This window comes from Hevea brasiliensis, chromosome 18 (assembly GCF_030052815.1).
Source record: "Hevea brasiliensis isolate MT/VB/25A 57/8 chromosome 18, ASM3005281v1, whole genome shotgun sequence".
Taxonomy (NCBI): domain Eukaryota; kingdom Viridiplantae; phylum Streptophyta; class Magnoliopsida; order Malpighiales; family Euphorbiaceae; genus Hevea; species Hevea brasiliensis.
Window position 1 is genome coordinate 1,817,909 of NC_079510.1, and position 22,831 is coordinate 1,840,739.

The window sequence follows — 22,831 nt, forward strand, 5'->3', positions numbered from 1 at the left end:
TGGCTTCTGTTAGAGTAATGCTTATCACACTTTAATTGTAAAACATTATAGAGGTAATATCACATTACTTATTGTTTATGTGGATGATACAGTAGTGATAGGAGATGATGAGAAAGAAATTGCAAATATGAAGCAACATCTAGCACAGGAGTTTAAGATTAAGGACTTGGAAAAGTTGAGGTGCTTTCTTGGAATAGAGATTGCCAGATCAATCAAAAAAATCTTTATTTCTCAAAGGAAGTATATATTAGATTTTTTGGAAGAAATAGATATGCTAGGCTGTAAACCAACAGAGTCTCCCATTGAAGCAAATCATATATTGCAAGCTGGAGTTGGGGAGTTAATGGATTTAGGGAGATATCAGAGATTAGTTTGCAGATTGATCTATCTTTCACACACTAGACTAGATATAACCTTTGCAGTAAGTCTGATGAGTCAATATATGCATGATCCTCATGAATCTCATTTAGAAACTGTTTTTCGAATTCTAAGATATTTGAAATCTACCCCTGGGAGAGGACTTCTTTTCTCAAAGCATAGACATCTTCAAATAAAGGCCTTAACAGATGCAGATTGAGCTGGATTTCTTGATGATAGAAAGTCAACAATGGGTTATTGTACTTTTATTGGTGGTAACTTGGTTACTTGGATAAGTAAGAAACAAAGTGTGACTACTAGATCCAGTGCAGAGAATGAATATAGAGCCATGGCTCAACGTGTCTATGAATTGTGGTGGTTACGAAAGTTAATGGAAGAACTGAAACTATCAGAAATAAATAGTTCATACTTGTTTTGTGATAACAAAGCTGTTATCAGCATTGTCCAAAATCCAGTACAACATAATCGAACCAGACATATAGAAATTGACCAACACTTTACAATGGAGAAAACTGTAGATGGATCGTTGAGTGTCTCTCATGTGACTTCTAAAGATCAGTTAGCCGATGTGTTCACCAAGAGCAACAAAATGTTTCATCCTCTAATTTGCAAGTTGAGCATGTGTAGTATACATGAACCAACTTAAGGGGGAGTATTAGAATCTCAATCCCTACATTAAAGGGATTATTATTTCTTTCTCCTTATGTATATCTTGCTTCTTATTTGTATTAGTTTCCATTAAATTAGGTTTCCTTGTAAAATTAGGAATCTTGTATATAAATATGCATACTTACAAAGTCATTGATACTTATGAAAAATACAGAAATTTTTCTCAAATACATTAGTTTCCACATTAGTGAATTAATTACTTACAAATGGTTGTACGCTAGGGTTTGAAGTAAGCAAGTCAATTTTCCAACAATCTTTAATTTCAACAATTTGTAATAATCATCAATCTAAGAGAGATTTCCGAATGAAAGAGGCGGAGAGAAGAGATTATTAGGAAGATGAAAGAGGCAAAGAAGGATATTTGGGAAGAGAAGTAAGAATTGGTAGTTGTTTATATCGTCATGAAATAAAGAACTTAGCCAGCTCAAAGTCTTGAAAAGTGGAACTCTATGGCACTTATCTAGAACATCTTCAAACAAGCCAACCAAGTTTCCCATGCAAATATCTGTGATATAAACAGAAGATGTGATTATTGGCCAGCAAGGTCCCAATTATGGTTTTAAATCGTAGTCGCAACCACGTTCGCGATCGTGATCGCAAGTAACAATAATGACCTATCGCTACGCAAATTTTTTTGAAAAATTTGTAAAGTTCATTAAATGCATACATATTCAAAGACATAATTAAAATTAAGTTATACAACTACATAATAAACATAAATATATCAAACAAAGACATTAAATTCATTATTTTTATACATCACTGATATTAATCAATTTTTTTTTTTTTTAAAATAACCAAGTAGATTGTCAATAACTATTTTTATTACCACCAAAATGAGTGTCTAGGAGATTCTTGATTATCTCGACCTTGATATTGAGACTAGGAGCTTTGATCATTAGCTTGTTGATATTGATAATATTGTGATGGATGCAATTATGCATTACTAAAAATGATTTATGCAGTATGTACTAATTTATACATAAATATATCCATTAAATTCTTTGATATTGTTTTCTAATTATCTATGTATTTACCTAAAAATAATTAAAAAAAGTTCTAAGAAATGGAAAAAATAAACAATAACTCACCTTTTGATGCTCTTGAACTCAAAACTTTGTAGAGGATTGAAGTTTAGGGCCTTAACTTCAGTAGATTTGATTATTGGTGTGAAGAAAAAAAAAATGAGAGAATGTAGTGTGTGAGAATTGAGAGAAAATGGCTTAAACTTGAGACTTGAGAGAGCTGTGAATTTGAGAGCAAATGGCTACTGAATGTGTTAGTAAAAAACTAAAAAAATAAGAGAGAGAAAAAGAGAATATATGTCTTTAACACAATAATTGAATAAGCCAAAGAAGAAAGAATATATCCTTGTAGTAGAATATATCCTTGTAGTAGCTCAGTCCCTTTTCACATGAATAGAACCAACAATTGAGGTGTAAGAGATGTGAAAAAGAAAGTTAGAAATGCAGATTGGTTAGTAACGGCGTTATTTAACGGCCAGTAACGGTTACGTAACAGTCATAACGGCCGTGCCAACTAAAAATTTTAAAACCCGTTATTTAACGGGTATAACGATCATAGTTGCCCAAAAAACCTGAGAATAACAACCGTTACATAACGCAATGGCCGTTTTTTGAAACCATGGTCCCAATAAACACTTTTTGTGCTTAAAACTTTATATCATAGGTATTCACATGAGAACCTTGGCTGACTTGTTAGAAAGTGTTCTGAATAAGTTCCACATAGTCCCCTTTATCTAGGCATAGAGCTAGGTCTGTGACATTTGATATTAGAGATTGCCTCATGTCCAAATTTGAGAACCTTGGCTAACTTGTTAGAAAGTGTTTTGAATAAGTTTCACATAGTCTCATTTATCTAGGCATGAAGCTAGGCCTGTGACATTTGGCATCAAAGATTGCCCCATGTCCAAATTTGACTTTTTTTTATGCACATGATTTCCAAAAACGGCTGTTACGTAATGTAACGGCCTTTATTTACAGGTTTTTTGGGTAACTATGACCGTTATACCCGTTAAATAACATGTATTAAAATTTGTAGATGCCACAGCTGTCACGGTCGTTACATAACCGTTACCGGCTGTTACATAACACCATTACTAATGAATCTATATTTCCAACTTTTTTCCCACATCTCCTACACTTCCATGGCTGGCTCTATTCACGTGAAAGGAGACTCAGCTGCTGCAAGGATATATTCTTTCTTCTTTGGCTTATTCAATTATTGTGTTAAAGGCATATATTCTCTTTCTCTCTCTCTCTCTCTCTCTCTCTCTCTCTCTCTCTCTCTCTTTTTAGTTTTATACTAATATATTCAGTAGTCATTTGCTCTCAAATTCTCAGCTCTCTCAGGTCTCAAGTTTTAGCTATTTTCTCTCAATTCTCACACTCCACTCTCTATCATTTTTTTTCTCCACACCCACGATCAAATCCACTTAAGTTAAGGCCCTAAACTTCAATCATTTACAAAGTTTTGAGTTCAAGAGCATCAAGTCGGAATCATTGTTTATTTTTTCTAATTCTTAGAACTTTTTTTAATCATTTTTAGATAAATACATAGATAATTAGAAAATAATATCAAAGAATTTAATGGATATATTTATGCATAAATTAGTACATACTATCTAAATCATTTTTAGTTAATGCATAATTACATCGATCACAATATTATCAACATCAATAAGCTAAAGATCAAAGCTCTCAGGCTCAAGATCAAGGTTAAGATAATAAAAAATCTCCTAAACACTCATTTTGGTGGTAATAAGGTTAGTATTTATTATCTACTTAGTTATTTTAAAAAAAATGATTATTATTAGTGATGTATAAAATTAAAAATAATGAATTTAATGTCTTTATTTAATATATTTATGCTTATTATGTAGTTGTATACCTTAGTTTTAATTATATCTTTGAGTATGCATGCATTTCATGAACTTTGCAAATTTTTCAAAAAAATTTATTTAGCGACAAGCCATTACTGTTACGTTACGTCCGTTACAGGCCTATTTTCGTTACTCACGATCACGAACTCGCGGTCGTGGATTTAAAACCATGCTTATGCACCCTCTTTTGATTGCTTAAGTAATGTGTAGGCACCTGTTTTACACCCTTGAGGAATGAAGACCCATTGATGATAGCAAATAATGACTGCTAATATGGTTGTTTTGGCTCAATTCTGAAAAAACAATGACTATGGAAGAGTTGGAAACTGAGAGAGACCTTAGGCACTATGTGAGCCTAAGAGAGTGGGCAACACCAGGTTGAATGAGAGAGAAAATGGGCTGAGAGGCCTATATCTTTGTAGGAGCCTGACAGACCTGCACAGTTGTGCCTGTGCAAAATTTGTTCCTTTGGAAGCTCATCCTGACTTTTAGGAAGGTTTTCCAGAATATTCTTTTGGCTCTACAAAAGAATCTCTAACTCATCCTAGCGGTGGATTCAGACCTAGCAACATACCATTTTCAAAGAAGGAAAGTAGTTTAGGGTGAAAGACCTGTAACAAGGATTTCAGAGGTTCTTGTATGTTGTTAAAGCAAGTACCAACTCTATCAGCATCTATTAATAAATCAAAATTGAATCAGGGCATCATTTTGAGTAGAAAACCAACATAAAGGCCTTGAGGTCTGACGAACTACCTCTTCTGTTGTTTCTTGTATATTTCTATTCAAGGCATGATGTAGACCTAGTTCTGAAGTAATTTGGTAAGAGGACAGCATGAGAAACATGTAATCTAGATAAACAAACAAACATAGATCATAAGATATAAAACAATTAAAGCATAGCATAGAAAATGGGTATAAAGTTGGAAATGGCACAGTGAAAAGCAAAGAAGGGTTGCAATCACTTCATAAAAGAATGGTCAATTAAGATAATACTTTCAAATGGCTCAATCTTCGTTAAAATATATTGATTTTAGATTTACTGACTCTTCCTCTTGAAACCAGACTTTTGAAAAAAAAAAAAAGCTAAAAAAAAAACACAAATTCAATATTATAGCAATCTCAAGGTATATCACTTTGCCTTTTACAAGCTAGATAAGCAAACTGAAAATTATCAGCAAGAAAATATAGCAGTCCTAATGCGTAAAATGTGTACCTTTTCTTTTGCCCAACCAAAAGCAAAGTTGTAGATCTCACAAAACTTTTCTGGACAATTAAAGAAGGAAAGATTATATCAACAACAAAAGCACAAAAATCTCTTTAAAAAGGTTTTTTTTTTTCAAAATATGCATGTAAGTGTCAATATTTACATACGTTCATCTTTAAGCTCAGATCGCATGAATGGCATCGTCTCATTAAACTTCTCCAAAGAATCTATCCTGCAATCAAAATATAGAGCTTAAACCTGGTTTGGATTAACATGGTATCTGATCTGATGATCACCGACCATTAATTAGGGACCAACAACAAAAATAAACAAAAAAAAAAACACAAGCACTAACCCTAATGCTCTTAATCCACCGATGAATTCCTGCTTGGAGAATTCACACATGGTGGCAGCCTTCATGTGCCATGAAACAACTAGCTGCAACAAGTAACTGCATCTGTAAGCAAGATGTCCAACTAGGCCACCAGTATACATACTTACAATATGTTGAACTGATAATTGCAAACTAGACAATTTGCTTGTGAATGCATACTTTTGATAATCACAAAATAAACAATATGTTTTGCTGTATGAGGTACACCAAAATTTGTACAAAACAAGACAATTTGAAAATATAAGGGGCAGTAAGTCCATCAAGATGTACAAAGCAACTCCAACTTATGTGAGAATCAAGAGATACTAAAGGCTAGATTTCATTTTCTTCCTTATCTTGCGGATGTTCTCAGACCAACAGCTTACTATATGTTTACTGCTTCCAAGCAAGAACCAGCCATCTGCTAGTGGTCCCACCATCATCCAGGTACATTTTTGTCCTCTCTCTATCTAGCCAATCCTTTTTCTTTCTTTATTTCTACACTTTCTTTCTGTTTTTTTTTTTTTTTTTGGTTTTTTCCTATGTCTCATTTCTCTTTCTCTCAACACAAATCTCCCACTTTGAGATGAGCTCATTCAGAAAAGACCAACTTTAAACTCCAGAAATTTGAACATTATTAGTCATGAAGTTGTAACAGATATAATTTTTCACATCCTGCTATATTATCAAAATGTAAAACATTCGAATTTAGTGTTTCCTTCACTCAAGAAAGATCTTTATATGCACTTTGCACCTTAGGTGATAAAATAACCCATCGCCTTGAGTGCTCCATTTGCTTTTGACTATCTTGATCATTTAATGCTGGATATAAACTAGAAAAGCAAATTTGAAGAGCCAAGGCCAACTATGGTTTTATGGTTAAATAAACTCTTTCCGTAGTATTACACCACTCAAAAGGCTGTTTACTGGAGATACCACACCAGTCCAATTGCCTATTCAGTATCCAACAACAACAAGAATCTCTGCAAGTGTGCTTTCCTTCCTCGTATTCCACTCATATCACTAGCTCAAGTAATTGATATAATCCATGATACACTTCCCAGAGCAAGTTCCTCAGTAAAGCCAGAATAAACTTATTAGCATTGAGACTGCCAAACCTCCAATATGAATGGGAGTGTGGTGTTATGACTAATAAATAGAATAGTGGATAGGAGAATGTATAAGATAATATTTGATATAAATAGGAAATAACATTGTAATTGATAATCAGCCAAGAATTGAATAATACAAAGCATTTCTCTCTCTACTTCCTCTATCCTTCCTCTTCCCTTCTTTCTCGATATCCTTCCTCTGTTGTTCTTCCCTTCTCTTTATCCTTATTCTGCAGGTTTGAGTCTTGGAAAATCTGCCACGTAACAAATTGGTATCAGAGCTATGATCGAGGATGGGCTTTGCTTCCAAATAAAACTGTTGGAGTCGCATAAAAGTTTAGATCAAAGGCTACCTTCCCAAATTCCAGGTTTCTTCTTCAGTTCTTCTTCTTCTTCTTCTTCTTCTTCTTCTTCTTCTTCTGTCCTTCTTGAAACTCTCTCTTCCATTCATTCTTCTTTTTTTTGTTTCCTTCTTCTTCCTTTCCTCTCTCTCATTCTTTCTTCTTCTTCTCATTCTCCCTCTTTCTTGAAATTTTTTTCTTCTTCCTTTCTTTCTTTCTTTCTTAAATCCATATTACTGTCTCTCTAAATTTCTTTCTTCCTTCTTTAATACTCTGCAATATCTTCTTCATCTTTTCCTTAATTTCTCTCTTTTCCCAAGAACCCTGAAATTAGGGTTCTTTTTCTTGAATCTTTACTCTGTTTCAGGTTTGTTTTAGGTCTATTTCAGATCTGATTCTGAGGTTTTGATCCTTTCCTTTTTCAACCCTTTTACCTAATTTTCTTGGAAATAAAATTTTCCCTTTTATCTCTATCGTACCCCATACCATAGCCCTTCTGCCATTAGATCATGGAAATACAACCTTCGCAACAAGTGATTCTTCTGGATATATTTGAATGTTTGAAGAAAAATCAAGACGAGTTGCTGGAAGGGATTCAGAAAATGAAAAGCTCTAGCAGCTTGGTTCTAGAGCAAACGGGTAAAATGCTAGAGTCGATTCAAACTTTAAAAACCAGCATCCATATATATATATAAAGATTCGTGGAGTAATATTGGTGAATTGGGATTATCAATACAAGATGTAGAAACTGAAATTCATCGAACTGAGATTTCTTGGAGTAATGGCGGGGAATTGAGAAAGACTGAGGATAATGAAGCTAGGAAGGAGATTGTCTCTCTTGATGATAAGGTTCATGGAGGTGGAGATAAATGTATGAAAGAACATCAGAATTTTGAGAATGATCTAATAATAGTTTAAGAATTGGAGCAAGATTTGGAGCTTAGGAACAATTCAAAAGCTGATCATGTAAATTCAAGCAATATGGTTCTGTGTGACCCTTCAAGCAATTTGGTATCTTTGATTGGGTCTAGGATTCAAGACAAGATGGGTATCAATAGTACTATTCAGAATCTTGAAGTCTTTAGCAATAAAGGTAATGTTGAAGTCTTTAGCAATAAAGGTATTTTTCTTGGCCACAGATTTATCAAAATTTTTGGAAGCAAAAATGTTCTCATTGTTGAGAATGTTTTGATGAAAGTAGAAGACTTGAAATTTTATAAGAAAGAAAAGTGTGAAGAAGATTATTGGGATTTTGGTAGTAGTATATTTAGGTTGAGTTCGTTTAGTCTTTCTAAAGAGGATTCTTTCATTGTTATCCATGATTGTGAGTTCTATTTTTTGTGATCCCATAATTCTCATGAAAGATGAGAAGGAAATATCAAGAAGACAAAGAAAGAAATTAATTCCCTATTTTGCAAAAAGTTGTAGTCATATACTTAAGGAGAATAAATTTGAAATTTGGAGGAGACAAAGGAAGAGAGCTCAATTTCTGTTCCATTCTTGCAATTTTGTGGCTGTTGGTGTAACTATGATGGATTTGTATGCTGGACTTAATAGGGCAGCAAATGTGGTTATCTTTGACTTGAAAACAAGAGCAATGAAGATGTTCACAAATGGAATAAGTGTTGTGGAAATGATATTAGATGACAAGGAGCATTGTAGTACACTTTTGGAAAGCCTCTCGAGGACTTAGCATGTACAATATTATTTGCAGTTTCATTGCCCCTCCTTCTTGCAATTTTGATAAGGTACAAGGTAGCTAAGGAGTTGTGTGACTAGGAAATTGGTGCTTGAGTTACTGGCAAGTTCAACTCTTGAGCTCAATGATTTATTGGCATTTGTAAGATTTTCATTGCTGTCATATCATTTGCTGAAGAAGTTGGGGCAAAGCAATCTTAGCAAGCATATTCACATTAGAGCTGTGTTAGAATTTTTTTTTTTTTTTTTTTTTAGTAGACAGAATGTTGTTTTGTTAGTTTCTGTTCTCATTCTTGAGGATAAGAATGATCTCAAGAAGTGGGAAATGTTATGACTAATAAGTAGAATAATAGATATGAGAATGTATAGGAGAATTTTTGGTATAAATAGGAAATAACATTTTAATTGATAATCAGCCAAGAATTGAATAATACAAAGGACTTCTCTGTCTATTTTTCTTTCTTTCTCTACTTCCTTCTCTCTCCCTCTTCCCTTCTTTCAGGATATCCTTCCTCTGTTGTTCTTCCCTTCTCTTTATTCTTATTCTGCACGTTTGGGTCATGGAAACTCTGCTATGTAACATGTGGACACTTCCAATTCAATGAACACATTTGCTTTTGTCCCCTTTAAATATCCCTAGAAAAATCCCATTATAATTTTCATAAGCTACAGGCTCACAAAAATGCAGGAAGGCCAAATCAATGGCCTTTCCTCAAATCTTCCACTCACAAAATTCCATATCAGTTAAGCTTTTAAGGCAAGGCCAGGAGGAAACCAGTAAAGACATGGGATAAAGGAAGTATAACCTTGTTGATCTTCCTATAAATTTCTAGGGTTTATGGGGAATACTCAATTGCAGTTTTTAAAGGTTATGTCTCCAAGGAAAGAAAATTAAACAGTTGCAAACATGTGCATCTTGTGAAGTACAGGGGCATTTAATGTATACATACCATAACTATATCTTGAGGATCCACCTGTCAAAAAGAAAAAAAAAAGGTTCAAATGTTATTTAAAGCATTTAAAAAAAAAAGGTTATAAGCTACCTTTGAATGATATAAACATATACCAAATAATGCACATATTTGAACACAATATATGAGATGCAAATATCGGGATAGGCTAACTCAAAAAATATCCATGAAATTCTAATACTAAAACAATGAAAATCAGCATGTGTTAATTAACCAGCAATCAAAACAGCTACCTGGAGGTCATTGCAAAGTAGAGTGATCCCATCAACCAGTATCATATCAACATAAGGATCTGCAAAATAAATTAGAGATTCTTAGTGGACAAGAGCTATTCGCATACACCAATATATCCAATCCATGTTTCGTATCATGACAAAAAAGTGAATTTGTTCAAAATTTATAGCCCAGAAACTTGCCGAATTGCGGACCACTATGTGGAAACCAAGAAAATTTTGCTTATGATGACATTTTCCACTTATTAGTGGCTCAGAAAAAAATTCCAAATTTACATTTTGGTTGCATGTTTTTCTAGCATGAAAAGACATAATATGCTGTAAAGAATCACACTGGGTATTGCCATTTAGCAAACAATTTGAAGATGTTAAAATACAACCATTTTGGAAACATTAAAATCAAATGAGCATTGTCATTGATTATGAACAAGACCGACAGATTCATACATACACATGGCCCAATATTTAAAATGCAATAGCATAGGGCTGACAGTAACCTGATATAATAAGCACATAGCAATTGAGACATGAATTTAACAACAGAATACACTTTCCTACTTCAGCGATTTTTGGTGCTTAAATTCATCTTAGCTGCCAAAATAAAATATAAAACAACCAATAAAACAAAAATGTGTGATGCTAAAATGAACGAAATCAAGCAGGCATCTCAAAACATGTCGTGTCAACTTATATCTTCAGTCATTCAAGGTATTGAAAATCAATAGAAATGGCAAATGGCGAGAGAGAGAGAGAGAGAGAGAGAGAGAGAGAGAGAGAGAGAGAGAGAGAGAGAGACAGAGACAGAGAGAGATAGAATTGTATGAAATGGACAAAGTTTGATGTCATTTGCAAAATCTCGCTCCTTAAATAGCAAATTGCTATTGAACTAAGCTTCCGCCATCTTTACCTAGTACCCACCATGTAGAACAAAGTGAAAGAACAAGGGGAAGGAGCTAGCATACCTAAGGAGTGAAAGCATATATAGTGAAATATGTACAAAACTATCATACAATAGATTGAAAAAAGAATAACCACAGATTTCCTAATATCTTAACAACTAGAATAACACTGTCATAGAATAAATTAATTTAATCATAAAACCCATTACTGTGAAAAACCAAGCGATTCACAAGTCTACGAAAAGATCAACTGTAAAGGAAGCTTGCCTTTATATCTGCTGTAAAGCTTCTCCAAATTTCTGGAATCAGTGAATGTTTTAATATGGGCTTGGTTATAGAAGACATCAAATGCTCCATCAAGATGCCAATCTCTGCCCCTTAAAGCTTGAACACTGCATTGAAAAATATATACACATATATTAGAATTTCCAATTCCCAATCCAAATCAAGGTTATCTGAAGCAGTAAAGAGATTCTAACTTGGCACTTGGCATAGACATAGTAGCTCCGTCTTCTTCCTCCTCATGAAATTTCTTCTTGGACCTCTTGGAAAACTTGAGATTTGAAGGATTCATCGTCTAATCTTCTCCCTAATCTTCAAGATTTCATGATATTTTTGAGTTACCCAGTTGACGGCCTTCCTTTCTATTCTATTCTCTGCCCTTATTTCACAACCATAGGCAAAAAGGCAAGGCAGTTAAATTTCCTTTAAAAAAAATTAATCCAATGGTTCCTTTTTTTTTTTCCCTTCACTATTTATAGAATAATAAAGATTTTTAAATAATTTATATTTTCATAATTGTAAATATATATACAATAGTTTTTGAGAAAAGCATAATGTACTTCGTATATGTTTATAGTATTTAATTTTATGTTTATTTATAATAAAAAATAATAAATTTATCTGCAATAAACCTTATTTTAATGAATAAATCAATTTCCATATAAGTTCCCGATAGTTCATTCGTCTAATCATAGATTAGAGCCATTTTTTATAACTCTCTAGTATGACGATCATAACCTCTTAAATTCAAAGATTTTCCGATTAATGTTCTCAATTTAACTCAGGAATAACCTATCAAAGAAAATGTTTACTCATTATATTAGTGTAGAGAGTCGAACCAATGTGAAACAAGCTATTTTATCAAATTAATCGACGATTATCTTAAAAAAAAAAACTATGTCATAAAAGCTACCTTTTGAAAGCATACTTTTTTATACTTTCAAAAAATTTACCTTTGAAGAAGTAATATATAAATGTTTAAAGTAATTTATTTTTAAATTATAAAAAAATAAATAATATTCATAATATAATTTAAAATGTAATAAATTAAAGGATAAATTGATAAACTACATATAATTTACTTCAATCACACAAAGAAAATAGAATGATCTATTCCCTAGAAAGTTAATTTGATAATGCCAATGAAACAAAAAAAAAATTTTCATATTTTTGAATTCATTTAAAACCAATCATTTGTAAGAAAAGAATTTAAAATAAGCCTTACACAATTATTCAAGAATTTTATTTTTTAAAAGTAAAATTTTTTAAATTAAAAAAATTAAATTCTCTTTTTTAATGTATAAATAAATTATAAAAAATTAATTAAATTAATTTTTTATAAAACTCTGCATTCCAAACAAAACATCTAATAAGTTTTACTTCTACCAACCTGCAATAGCCCAAGAGAGGGTTAGAGGTAGGGTAGAGGGGCACCACGGTAACTTGGGAAATTTGAGGCTTTTGCTCGGCTATTGGGCTTGGGTGGTTGGGATAGGGGTTTAGAACTTAAAGCAAATACTTTTGGGCTTAAAAAGGGCTTAAAGAGTTTAAGAGTTAAAATTAGAAATGATAACGGATCGAGTTTTTGCGAGTACCTATTGAATCTTAATAAAATGGATTTAAATATTATATAATCGAGTTTGAAATGGATTCAAATTTGAACTTAATACCCGTGACAAGTTAAGGTAAGATTCGGATTTTACATATTAAGTATTCATTTTCTAAATTCGTTTATATAAATATTTAATTAAATATAAAATATATATTTTTTATAATAATATTTATAAATTTTTATATTTTTTTATATAAAATAAATTTAAAATATTTTATGAAATTATTAAATTTTTTAAATTAAAAATTATTAATAAAAATAATTTTTAATATAGATTATTAATTAAAATATATAAAATTAAATAAATTCAGGTATTTATCAGATAATAATAATCAAATTTATGATAAATTTGGATAATTTTTAATATCGGATAATAATAGATTCGAGTAAAGTGATTTTATCTATTAGCATCCCTTGTTAAAATAATTCAAATACAATGATGGAGGGAGGAGGTTAGTATGTATATATTATTTTAAAAATTTTATTTTTATTTTAATTATTGCTCCTTTAAATAATTTTTATCGGTATATTATGATATAAATATTATGAAATATTTAAAATTTTATTTTTATTATATATTCAATAAATTTTATAACATTGGTGTACTCAATTTTTTTTAGTTTAACCATACTTTATTATAATATTTTTTAAATACATAACATTGATTTTTTTTTTAAATATATAAACAATGAATGTAATTAATTTTTTAAATTAATTTTATATTTAACATTAACTCAATGATAGAGTTAAAAAATTTATTTAATAAAGTCATTTATTTAATTAATTAATTTTAAGTATATATATAATTAAAATGATTATTACAAATTAAGAGCATTTTTCATCTTATTTATGCTACCTAATATAATTTAAATATAAAATATTTTTTTATATCTCAAACTTTTATATATAATTTAAAATATTAAAATTAAAATTTTATAAATAAATTATATATTTTTTAAAAAATAATAAATTGCATAGTTACTTGAATTTTTTTTATATATATTAATTTAAAATATAAAATTGACAATTTTATTTTCATTAATTTTTATGACTTTTTTTTGAAAATTATTTAAAATAATTTATATAATTTAAAAAATTTTTATAAAGTTTAGTGCATGAATTTATCACATTCAAAATAGAATGTAACCTCATTATTATATTGACCCCTTTAAGAAAAATTTTCCGATTCTATTATGTTTATATTCAAAATTCAATTAATTCAATTAATTTAATTTTTTTTAATTGAATTAATCGAATCAAATTGAAAAATGAAAACTCCGCAAAAATACTTATTCAACGAAAAATTAAAAATTCAAATTAAAAGATCAGATTAATTCAATTCAGTTTTAATTTTCGAGTTATAACAGAAAACTGCCATCATGTTCTCATTCTTAGATAATTTTCTCATTGAATTATTGTCGTCTACATGTGCTTCCTCACCCCTTACACAAAAATAAGAGTACAGTAAATATAATGAATAATTATACAGCTTATAAAAGCTGCTTGACATTTGACAAAATTCATACCAAGTTCTCAATTTCTTAGAAACTAAATGGTTCTCAACTTTTTAATTCCATAACGCTTTCATATTTTTATTCAAATATTATATAATTTTGCCTCTAAAACTTTATTTTGAATAATATTTTAGCTTCTAAGTCTTGAAATGAAATTACTTCTCACCTTGAAGATATTAGAAAGTGAGAAATTAAAATACTTTTTATAAAAGTGGGGACTTATTGTTTCACATAAAACGATTAAATTTTCTAAAATTAAAAAAAAATGTATTTTCACTTTTGAAAAATAGAATACAAATGTAAAAGTTGCTAAATGTGAGGAGATTTTTGTGATTTTTGCTAGTAAATTTAGCGTGGTTTAGGCAGCAAGATAACCAAGAATAAGGTTTATGACAAAATATCAAATATAACTTTAAATTAATTTTTAATACCTCCCAACAAATATATTTAAAAAGTTATTTTTTTTTTCAACAGGAACTTTAACAAAAATGCGAAACAAATTCTTATTTGCTATAATCTATTGATGTCTATATAATTTATTTAGAGAGAAAACACGCCTAAGTTATAGATATAATGGTTGTTACAATAATGTACATAGAAGGCAAAATTAACCTCTTCATATTTCATTACGCATATGGTAATATCATCTACATAAGCTTGCAATATAAAAACCTCTTCTTCTTTAAGAGTAAGAAAAAGATGGTTTCACTCATAAAAAGCCATAGAGCTCTCCTTTTGTTTTATCATGGTGAATTACTGGGAGACACACTTATGCAAGCTTCTCTACCAATGCACCATACTCTGCTTCTGCTTGGTGTTGCATTTACGGAGCTTGCTTTGGCTTCACTGTAAGAGAATCCTATATCAGAATTATAACTAGCATTAGATTCACGGTACTTTCCATCCACCTTATTCATCTGATCAACCAACAAGCGTCGCGAGTGAAGAGCATGAACTGGAGTTTCTGGAATTCCTGATACATTTATTCCAGGGAAGTAACTGATTGTTGCATGAGAATTGGGATTGCTTGAAGCATCTTCCTGCAAAATGTCCCCTATCCTACACAAAATGCTGAAAGCCAAATTCCCAAGAACCCGGGAGTACGCCTCCAGAATTGAATGGCCAACATCCTATGGAAATTAACAATCACAGTTATTCCAAATATTCAGCTAAAAGTGCACTATGTTACTGTAACAGTGAAATAAATTGTAGCGGAACTAACAAAATCAAATACCATTTATTCTTAAGAAAAGTTCTTCCTTCAATACAAGCACTGTAGCTAATGTGAAGATTTGAATTTTAGTTTGGAAGACCATTGCCACGGTACTTCTTTTTATATTTCCCAGTCTAGAAAAGAGTGAAAAGACTCTAATTGTGATTAAAACAAGAAACTTCCCAGATCAATTATTTGTGAAGAGGGATGGAACATAAGAAATAAACAAAATTGGAGTTGTGTTGATTAATGCACAAGTTTCTTGAGCTATGTGTAGTACACTGTTTTTATGTATAAAGTGATTCAACTCCTAGTCACTGAGATTGATCGCATGTTCAGTAATGATGATTGATTTACTTATGAGTACGATCTAAATTGTTACTTGCATTTGTGTTATTGTTATTGACATCTAACAGTGGTACGAGAGTTTGCAGGCTGATTTCCATGAATTTTAAGATTTTACCATGATGTGTATGCCCACCTTGCTCATTGTTTTTGCATGCTCACATAATTTATTGCTATGAATTAATCAAATGGAACAATAATAATATGAAAAAAAAATCCTGAAGCTTATAATAAATGCCTATTTATCAAACTCACCCTGCCATATTGGATTTTTGTAGCTTCAAGAAATGTTTGAGGAAGATTTGGATATCTGGCCTTGACTTGCTGCAGAAGGATTTCTGCTCTGTCCAACAGTGACTCTGTCTTGTCAAATTCTGAAATAGGGTCCTTAACAAAGGACCAAGATGTTCGAACAGGGGATTTACTACTAACTTGTGCTGTAATCTTCTCTTTCCATGCAAACATGGCAGCTTCCAATTTGTTAATGGCCTCAAGTGCACTGTGTTCAGATTTTAAATTAAGAGAGCTAAGCATTTCCTCAGCTGTTTTTGAATCTGCAGTCAGGATCTTATACAGTTCCTCGCCAAGGTTTGTTTTTCCAGACTGTAAACATGGATTAAATTGGTTATGCCAAACTCTTTGTTGGAAAGCTATTATTTTAAAAGGTTGCTAGTTACTGCTTATGTTTCAGTGGTGAGAACAAGCTTACTTTAGGTAGTGCATCCCTGATAATGGTTGGTACGGGCATTTCAAGCAATACATTTTCGTTGATAGATTTGGCAGCCTTGAAGACTTGATAGACCACTTTACTCTGATAGAGCAGTTTTTTCCTTTCTGAGTCAGAAAACCCAGTTGTGGGTACCTGTGGCAATGGGAGCCACCACCTCTTGCTCTGCTTTGTGCTTTTGGTCCTACCTTCTGCCCGGCTGCCTACTTCTGTGTACCAAAACTCAGTATTCACCATTGAATCCAGTGTCTCCTGTAAATATTTGAGAAATTCAATGCAGTGAATATAAATAATGCGTCAACGAATAAATTGGAAACATTGGAATGAAGAGATCACCTACAATAAGCATGGAGTCCAACTTCTGAAGTGCTGGAAGATTCATATGGATGTCTGCGCGAGCTTTTGGAGTCATTATCTGCTTCAATATCAACATCAACTATAAATATCACAAAATCAAACCAAAAATATGGTTTTATTCTTCTTAGTCCAACACAATAAAATACCTCCAAGGCCTTGCCATTGGCGCCGTTTTGCTTTGTAGGAACTAACTCAACCATATAGTTTGTAGGAGAGAGCAACCAATCCATTTCTTTTCGCCATTTGTTCTTGTTTTCTTCAGGCAATGGCTCTAGTTTCCACAGTTCCCCAAAAACTGAAGCTGCAAATCCATTTTAAACAAGCTTAAGAGCTAATGGGAAAAAGAAAAGTGAACTTGCAACATATCAAAGCAGAGAAAACTAGGAGTGTATTCAAAAGGTTGTTACTTGTATGCATACATTTAATCATCTGAATTCATTCTAGCACATTAATTTAGTTGCTTGCAAAATGAATAACAATCAGCAGGAGTTCAGTTTTCATTTTCCCATATTTTATGCAGCAGTTTTTCTGGTCAATCTCCCACTTGCAAGCACAACTCCAAGAAAACTAGATGAAATGCTTAAACATTCGATCAACACTAATTACACTTCAGCAAACTACTAATTAAGACATAAAAGCCACAGCAAATCGAAAAATGAAAAATCACATGAACACGTACATACGCTGTAAAATAATAATAACAATATAACAACTTAAGTTGAAATTTTAAAGTATCAATAGAAACTTTACCTGCAAGATTTGTTATGGCATTGGATAATGCTAATGCTGTAGTGAGGCCCTTACAACCTCCTGTTATATCTTCACCCAATAACAGCTTTGCAAATTTTTCCTTCATTGTCTCCACATCCGAAAATTGGGTAGTATAAACTGGTTTTGCCTTGACATAAAAATGTTGGGGGCTTTCTGAGAGCTCCCAATCATCCAAACTGTGCTCATCCCTCTTCATTGTCAAACATTTAGAAGAAAATGATCCAAAAGCATCTTTGGTAGAAGAACAGCTCAAGTCATCATCTTCGAAGGAGTCACTCATACACCCATCTCCTTGGCTTGTGCCACTTTCATTTTCATAAGATTGGTTGTTTTGAATGCAACTCTCAAGGCCATTGTATGTCACAATCCCTGAAATATATAATTATATATATCTATAGATCAAGAAGACAAAAAGAATATTCCCACAGATAATTCAAGAAAGATAAACACAGTTCTTCTTGCCACGAATTACAATAATGTAAATTTTCCCCTACACATTTGGTATTTCTCAATACATAAACACAAACAAGTATGGACAGAGAGCCTCAGCTAAAACATTTCTTATGATGTCCAAATTCATAATAAAGAACTTGTTAAGCTATGCAATCAGCAGAAGCAAAATATGTTAAGCTATGCTGTCCAAAAATTTCTTGAAGAAAACTTTTGTTCTGAGGATGTAGGTTCTCTTCTTCTTCATATATATATATATATATATATTTGGTTGAATTGGAGGCCTCCTGGCCGTGGGCTACATGATTTCCAACCCCAACACTACTTTTAAACCCATCAATATTCAATGGATTAGGATTTGGGAGACTTGAACTGAGAAAGGACATCCTCATTACTAAGTATTTCTTCTTGGTGGAAAATGATCATAAGATCTCAAATTCACTTGTGCAAACGTGCCAGGTAATCTGTCAAATTTGTCCCCATTGCAGAAAAATTAGGTAACACATGCAAATGCAAGTATTATTATTAAACGTTTACTTGCTAGTTGCTACCCTTTGTTTTGGTCTCCCAAATCTTCAAGTCAAGGATTTCAGCTCTAGCCTCCGTTCACATCATGGAACACATTAGTCAATATGAAACAAGAACCGATCTTGATGGATTTTATGTCAGTGTTAGATCAAATGTAATTTGTCTTCAACTTTCCAAAATTTACTGAGAAGCATACAAATAGAAAGCAGAAACTTCCTATGGATATTATATTGAATGGAAGACAACAAGGGAGAAATTTCTTAGAAACTCATTTGAAAAAGACGCAATGGGTCCCTAAACCCAATATCTACTGCTGTGCCTCACCAACAAAAAAATGCCAAAACTCGTGATATTGATCTGTCATACAGTATACCTCATATAGCACTCCTCGATGGGATGGGTATTATATTGTACAGAGAGATTCTTGTATATGATATATTTGTCACAGATCTGGAATTAGTGTTGTGCTAAAAAACTAATCAATGATATCATTTCACTACAGCTTACAAAAAAAAAAATCATATAACTTGTGGGGATGGTACCCGCACTATACATGTAACACATATGGACACATCGCTATCGCCTTTTCCTATTTTGAAAGGAAGATTCTGCAACATAATTTGCCATCCTAGAAAGGTTAAGCACAAAACATACAAGTTCAAATTATTGGATATACCACACTAATTATTGGATATACCACACTAAATATGTGGGTGGGCGTGGGTCATCTGTCCCATTCCCTCCCTTACCATTGAGCGTTGATGGACATTGACCTCCATGTGAGTCCCATGTAGCTCACATGTAAGTTTCATATTAATCTAAATTCAATAATCACACATTCCAAGAATTTAAGCATTTTCAAACCCTAAATCTACCTACCCACCTGCCCCAAATTTTAATAAGGGACAATAAATTTTAGGGCTGCAACCTAAATTTTAAGGCTTGTTTCTACGAAGAGGTTATTAAAGAAAATCATTGTATGCAGCGTTCTAATTTACCAAAAAAATTTATTAAAAAAATTGTTGTTAAAAAATTTTTTTAAAAAAAAGCATAATCCATTAATTTAAGATCTCAAACTTAAGAAAAAATAAAATAAAAACACATGGTCAAAAGTAATAAATATTTGAAAGCTTATGCAGGGTGAGGATCAGATAGTCTAACTAAGAGACAGATGGACATTGCTCTTCTTCCCAGGCATCATAAATGTCTACTGCCCACAAACAAATACATAAATAAGATCATCCATTGGAAATTGGTGGGGTCCATTACACGGCTTTCTTGGTCTGCCATATTTTCCAAAGATTTAGATGTGACGTTTGGGATCTTGGATAAGAGCTACAAAATCGATTTGAAATTGTTTTTGAAAAAAAATATATTTTTTAATATAATTTCAAAAAAATTATTTTTTTTTAAATTTTTATCATTAACATATTTTAAACTTTCATTAAATATTTTAAAATAATAATCTTTATTAGTAATTCAAATAATATTATCAAATAAATAAATAATTTCACTAAACAATTTTTGTGAAGAAAAATATCCACAAATTTTTTTGATCTAATGTCTAATTTACTAATAATAAGTCTTACAATATAATTTTTTTTTTTTAAATTGCTTCTCTCCATGTGGTGGGTGTGTGACGTGACAAACAATGCCCCAGACTAAAAATCAGTATTAAAATTGAAATTAATTTTTATATTAAAATAAAAAACGGATAATTCAATTATTAATTTAATAATAATTAATTAATATAATAAATTTCACATTCAACATAATAATAATAATAATAATAATAATAATAGTAAAATACTAATAATAATGAATGAATGTGATAGTAATTCTTACTCTCTTGTTCATCGAAGTCGAGGCTAATTTCTCTATCCCAGGTGCAGCAAGCCAGCCTTCTTCTCATCATCATCATCATATTTTTCTTGATATAATCTTTTTCTTTAAAATATATATGTTTTCCTTCTTGTTTTTGTCTATGGATGGATATGCATAAAATTACTCAATCAGATGATTGAATATTCATCATTTCAAAAGCTGCGAACCACACCCTACATAAAATAATTAACACCCAATATTATTATTCTAATATACTCATGATCCTTTTTCTTAATTATCATTATTATTATTATTATTATTATTATTATTATTATTATTTTAGCTAATGAAGTCATATGCGCTTCACCCATTAATATAGAAAGTCAGTAATTAAATATATTAAAACAAATTATTTAAAAACAGCTAAAAAAGAAATTTTATAAAAAAAAGAAAAATAATAAATTTTTATACTGTATATTATGTATAATTAAATCCAGTAATTAAGATTGCAATCTGACTAAAATATAACTGAATAAAATTTAAAATTGAAATTGATAACAGCTTAAAAGTCTAATGTTCTGTTTGACATCGAGATTCTAAATTAAAAAGAAAAACACTTTAAAAAAAATATTATTTTAAATATTATCAAAAAAATCAATTTAAGAAATGCGGTGTTCTTAAGATAAGAACATGAAAATATTTTTCTCGATGGTAATTTTAATAACAATACTAAACAAGTTCTAAATTAATTGAAATTCAAACTATCGACAGCCATTCAATCATCAAATTGGATTAAATTCAAATTAAAGGTTCAATTCCGCGATTCAATGCAATTTCATTGAATTGCATTAAATTTAAAATTGAATCAGAATCAAAATTATCTTTAAATAGAATTTGAAATTATTTTGAAATTAAAACAAAAATCACCAGATTTCAAATATAATCCAACTTATTAAATCCAATTTAAGACATTTTTAGTCATAAATTCGATTTAAAATTAAATTGAAATCAACAAAACTGACCTGTGAATATAATATTTTTTTCTACAATAGATACAAATAAACAAAAATAATATTATTTAAAAGGCAATGGAAAAGTAATTTTGGGGAATACAGGAAGAATTGCTATCTTTGTAAAAAAAAATTTAAATTAAAAAAGAATGTACTCCCATAAAAGTTGGGTGATATAAATCAATGCGTCATAAATGAGCTGAAAGAGCCTACTCATACTTCCCACCGTACGTTCTTATTCACAGAAGCAAGTAAGCCAATGAACCGCCACGTGGTAGAGATGATAAAATAAAACCAATAAAGAAAAAAAAAATTTTTTAAATTTTATATAATAAAAAAGGCAAATGTTAGTATTGACAAATGAGTTTCTTAAGCTTTGTGATTAAATCACAAACAAGAGAATTAATCTACAATAGTATCATAAAATTAGAGTTTTTTTATATTATTTAATTAAAAAAAAAGCTTTTAAATTGAATTAGTAAAACTGGTAAAATAGGTTACAACTTCTAAAGGAGCAATGATTATGAAAAAAGCTTTGTGGATTTGCAGTCAAAAGTTGCAGAGAAATCGCTTGTCTTACATGAGCATTGAAATTAAAAAAAAAAAAATCTATTATTCAAAATTTTCAGAATAAAAACTAAAAATAATAACGAGAATGGGGTATGTGAGAGATGCAAGGAAGAACAGGAGAAGAAATGTACCTGTTTGAGGTGAAGAGCGAAGATCGTTGAAAGAACCATATGTCTACACCAAATCTAAGGAGTAAGCAACAACATCATACCAGCAGCAAGTGTATTTGGCGATTTCAGTCTCTGTCTCTTCTTCTTCTTCTTCGTGTTCTTGAGATGTACAGAGACAAAGGGCAGTGGAGAAGCAATTAATATATAGTGCGAAGTGAGATTTTTGCTTTAAAGAAAAAATATTTCTTTTTCTCTTCTTTTAATGAGAGAGAGATGGGAAAAGGCTTTGTCAGGCTCCTGTACAGTATCCGGAGCCCAGATGGGTCCAAAATGGGAAGCGCATGTGGGACCCTATCAGTCGGTTAATTTTCCTCGTCACTAAGTCACTCTGTAAAAATCCTTCTCAGTCCTCACCTCAACTTTCCTTAATTGCTGTAAAGAAGTGGCCGCCGATCAGTTTGAATTTGGAATAGAACGCAAATCCATTGAATTAGGGCCGAGTTTTTTCGACTTTTTTTTACTTAATTTAGATAAAAATAAAATGACTCAAAATATTTTTTAAGTATTTTTTATGTAAATTCTCATAATTTTTTTATTTTTTTTTTTTCTTCTTATAAAATAAATAAATTAACCTTTTCATTTTTCTTTACATCAAAATAAAGGAAATTACCTTTTTCACTTTTTCATTATTTTTCTCTCTTTTTTAACTACAAAATAAGCCTTTTAAAAACATTTACA

General features: G+C 31.0%; 2 protein-coding genes across 3 annotated transcripts in view; both read right to left on the minus strand.

Annotated features, from left to right (window-relative positions):
• The window catches only part of LOC110665923 (uncharacterized), a 34,401-nt gene extending 22,920 nt beyond the window's left edge, over positions 1 to 11,481 (minus strand). Inside the window, exons 1-7 of the mRNA XM_058141223.1 lie at positions 11,260 to 11,481; positions 11,048 to 11,172; positions 9,882 to 9,940; positions 9,628 to 9,651; positions 5,509 to 5,591; positions 5,321 to 5,385; positions 5,163 to 5,212 (exon numbers count right to left, since the gene is read on the minus strand). Of these exons, the coding sequence (XP_057997206.1) occupies positions 5,163 to 5,212; positions 5,321 to 5,385; positions 5,509 to 5,591; positions 9,628 to 9,651; positions 9,882 to 9,940; positions 11,048 to 11,172; positions 11,260 to 11,354 (501 nt within the window). The 5' untranslated portion in view covers positions 11,355 to 11,481. The remainder of the gene's footprint in view (positions 1 to 5,162; positions 5,213 to 5,320; positions 5,386 to 5,508; positions 5,592 to 9,627; positions 9,652 to 9,881; positions 9,941 to 11,047; positions 11,173 to 11,259) is intronic.
• Positions 11,482 to 14,779: 3,298 nt separating this feature from the next.
• Positions 14,780 to 22,333, minus strand: LOC110665924 (rop guanine nucleotide exchange factor 14). Of its 2 annotated transcripts, XM_021826229.2 has the most exons (8): positions 22,115 to 22,333; positions 20,425 to 20,636; positions 17,581 to 17,970; positions 16,977 to 17,131; positions 16,814 to 16,888; positions 16,456 to 16,725; positions 16,002 to 16,349; positions 14,780 to 15,318 (listed from the first exon to the last, which is right to left on the minus strand). In XM_021826229.2, exons 2-8 carry the CDS (start codon positions 20,501 to 20,503, stop codon positions 14,932 to 14,934), a joined length of 1,704 nt encoding a protein of 567 aa, XP_021681921.1. In that variant the 5' UTR covers positions 20,504 to 20,636; positions 22,115 to 22,333; the 3' UTR covers positions 14,780 to 14,931. The 2 variants fall into 2 exon arrangements, with proteins under 2 accessions (XP_021681921.1, XP_021681922.1); XM_021826230.2 differs by lacking the exons at positions 20,425 to 20,636; positions 22,115 to 22,333 and adding an exon at positions 18,096 to 18,272.
• Between the last annotated feature and the right edge of the window lie 498 nt (positions 22,334 to 22,831).

Bases quoted from the DNA above. Each gene is read 5' to 3' on its own strand.
- LOC110665924 (XM_021826229.2), bottom strand. From the start codon at position 20,503: ATGATGATGATGATGAGAAGAAGGCTGGCTTGCTGCACCTGGGATAGA. The intron at 16,889-16,976 runs GTATTTTATTGT...ATATTGAAGCAG, and splicing joins CCAATGGCAAGGCCTTGGAG to ATAATGACTCCAAAAGCTCG. The intron at 16,350-16,455 runs GTAAGCTTGTTC...CCATGTTTACAG, and splicing joins TCAGGGATGCACTACCTAAA to TCTGGAAAAACAAACCTTGG.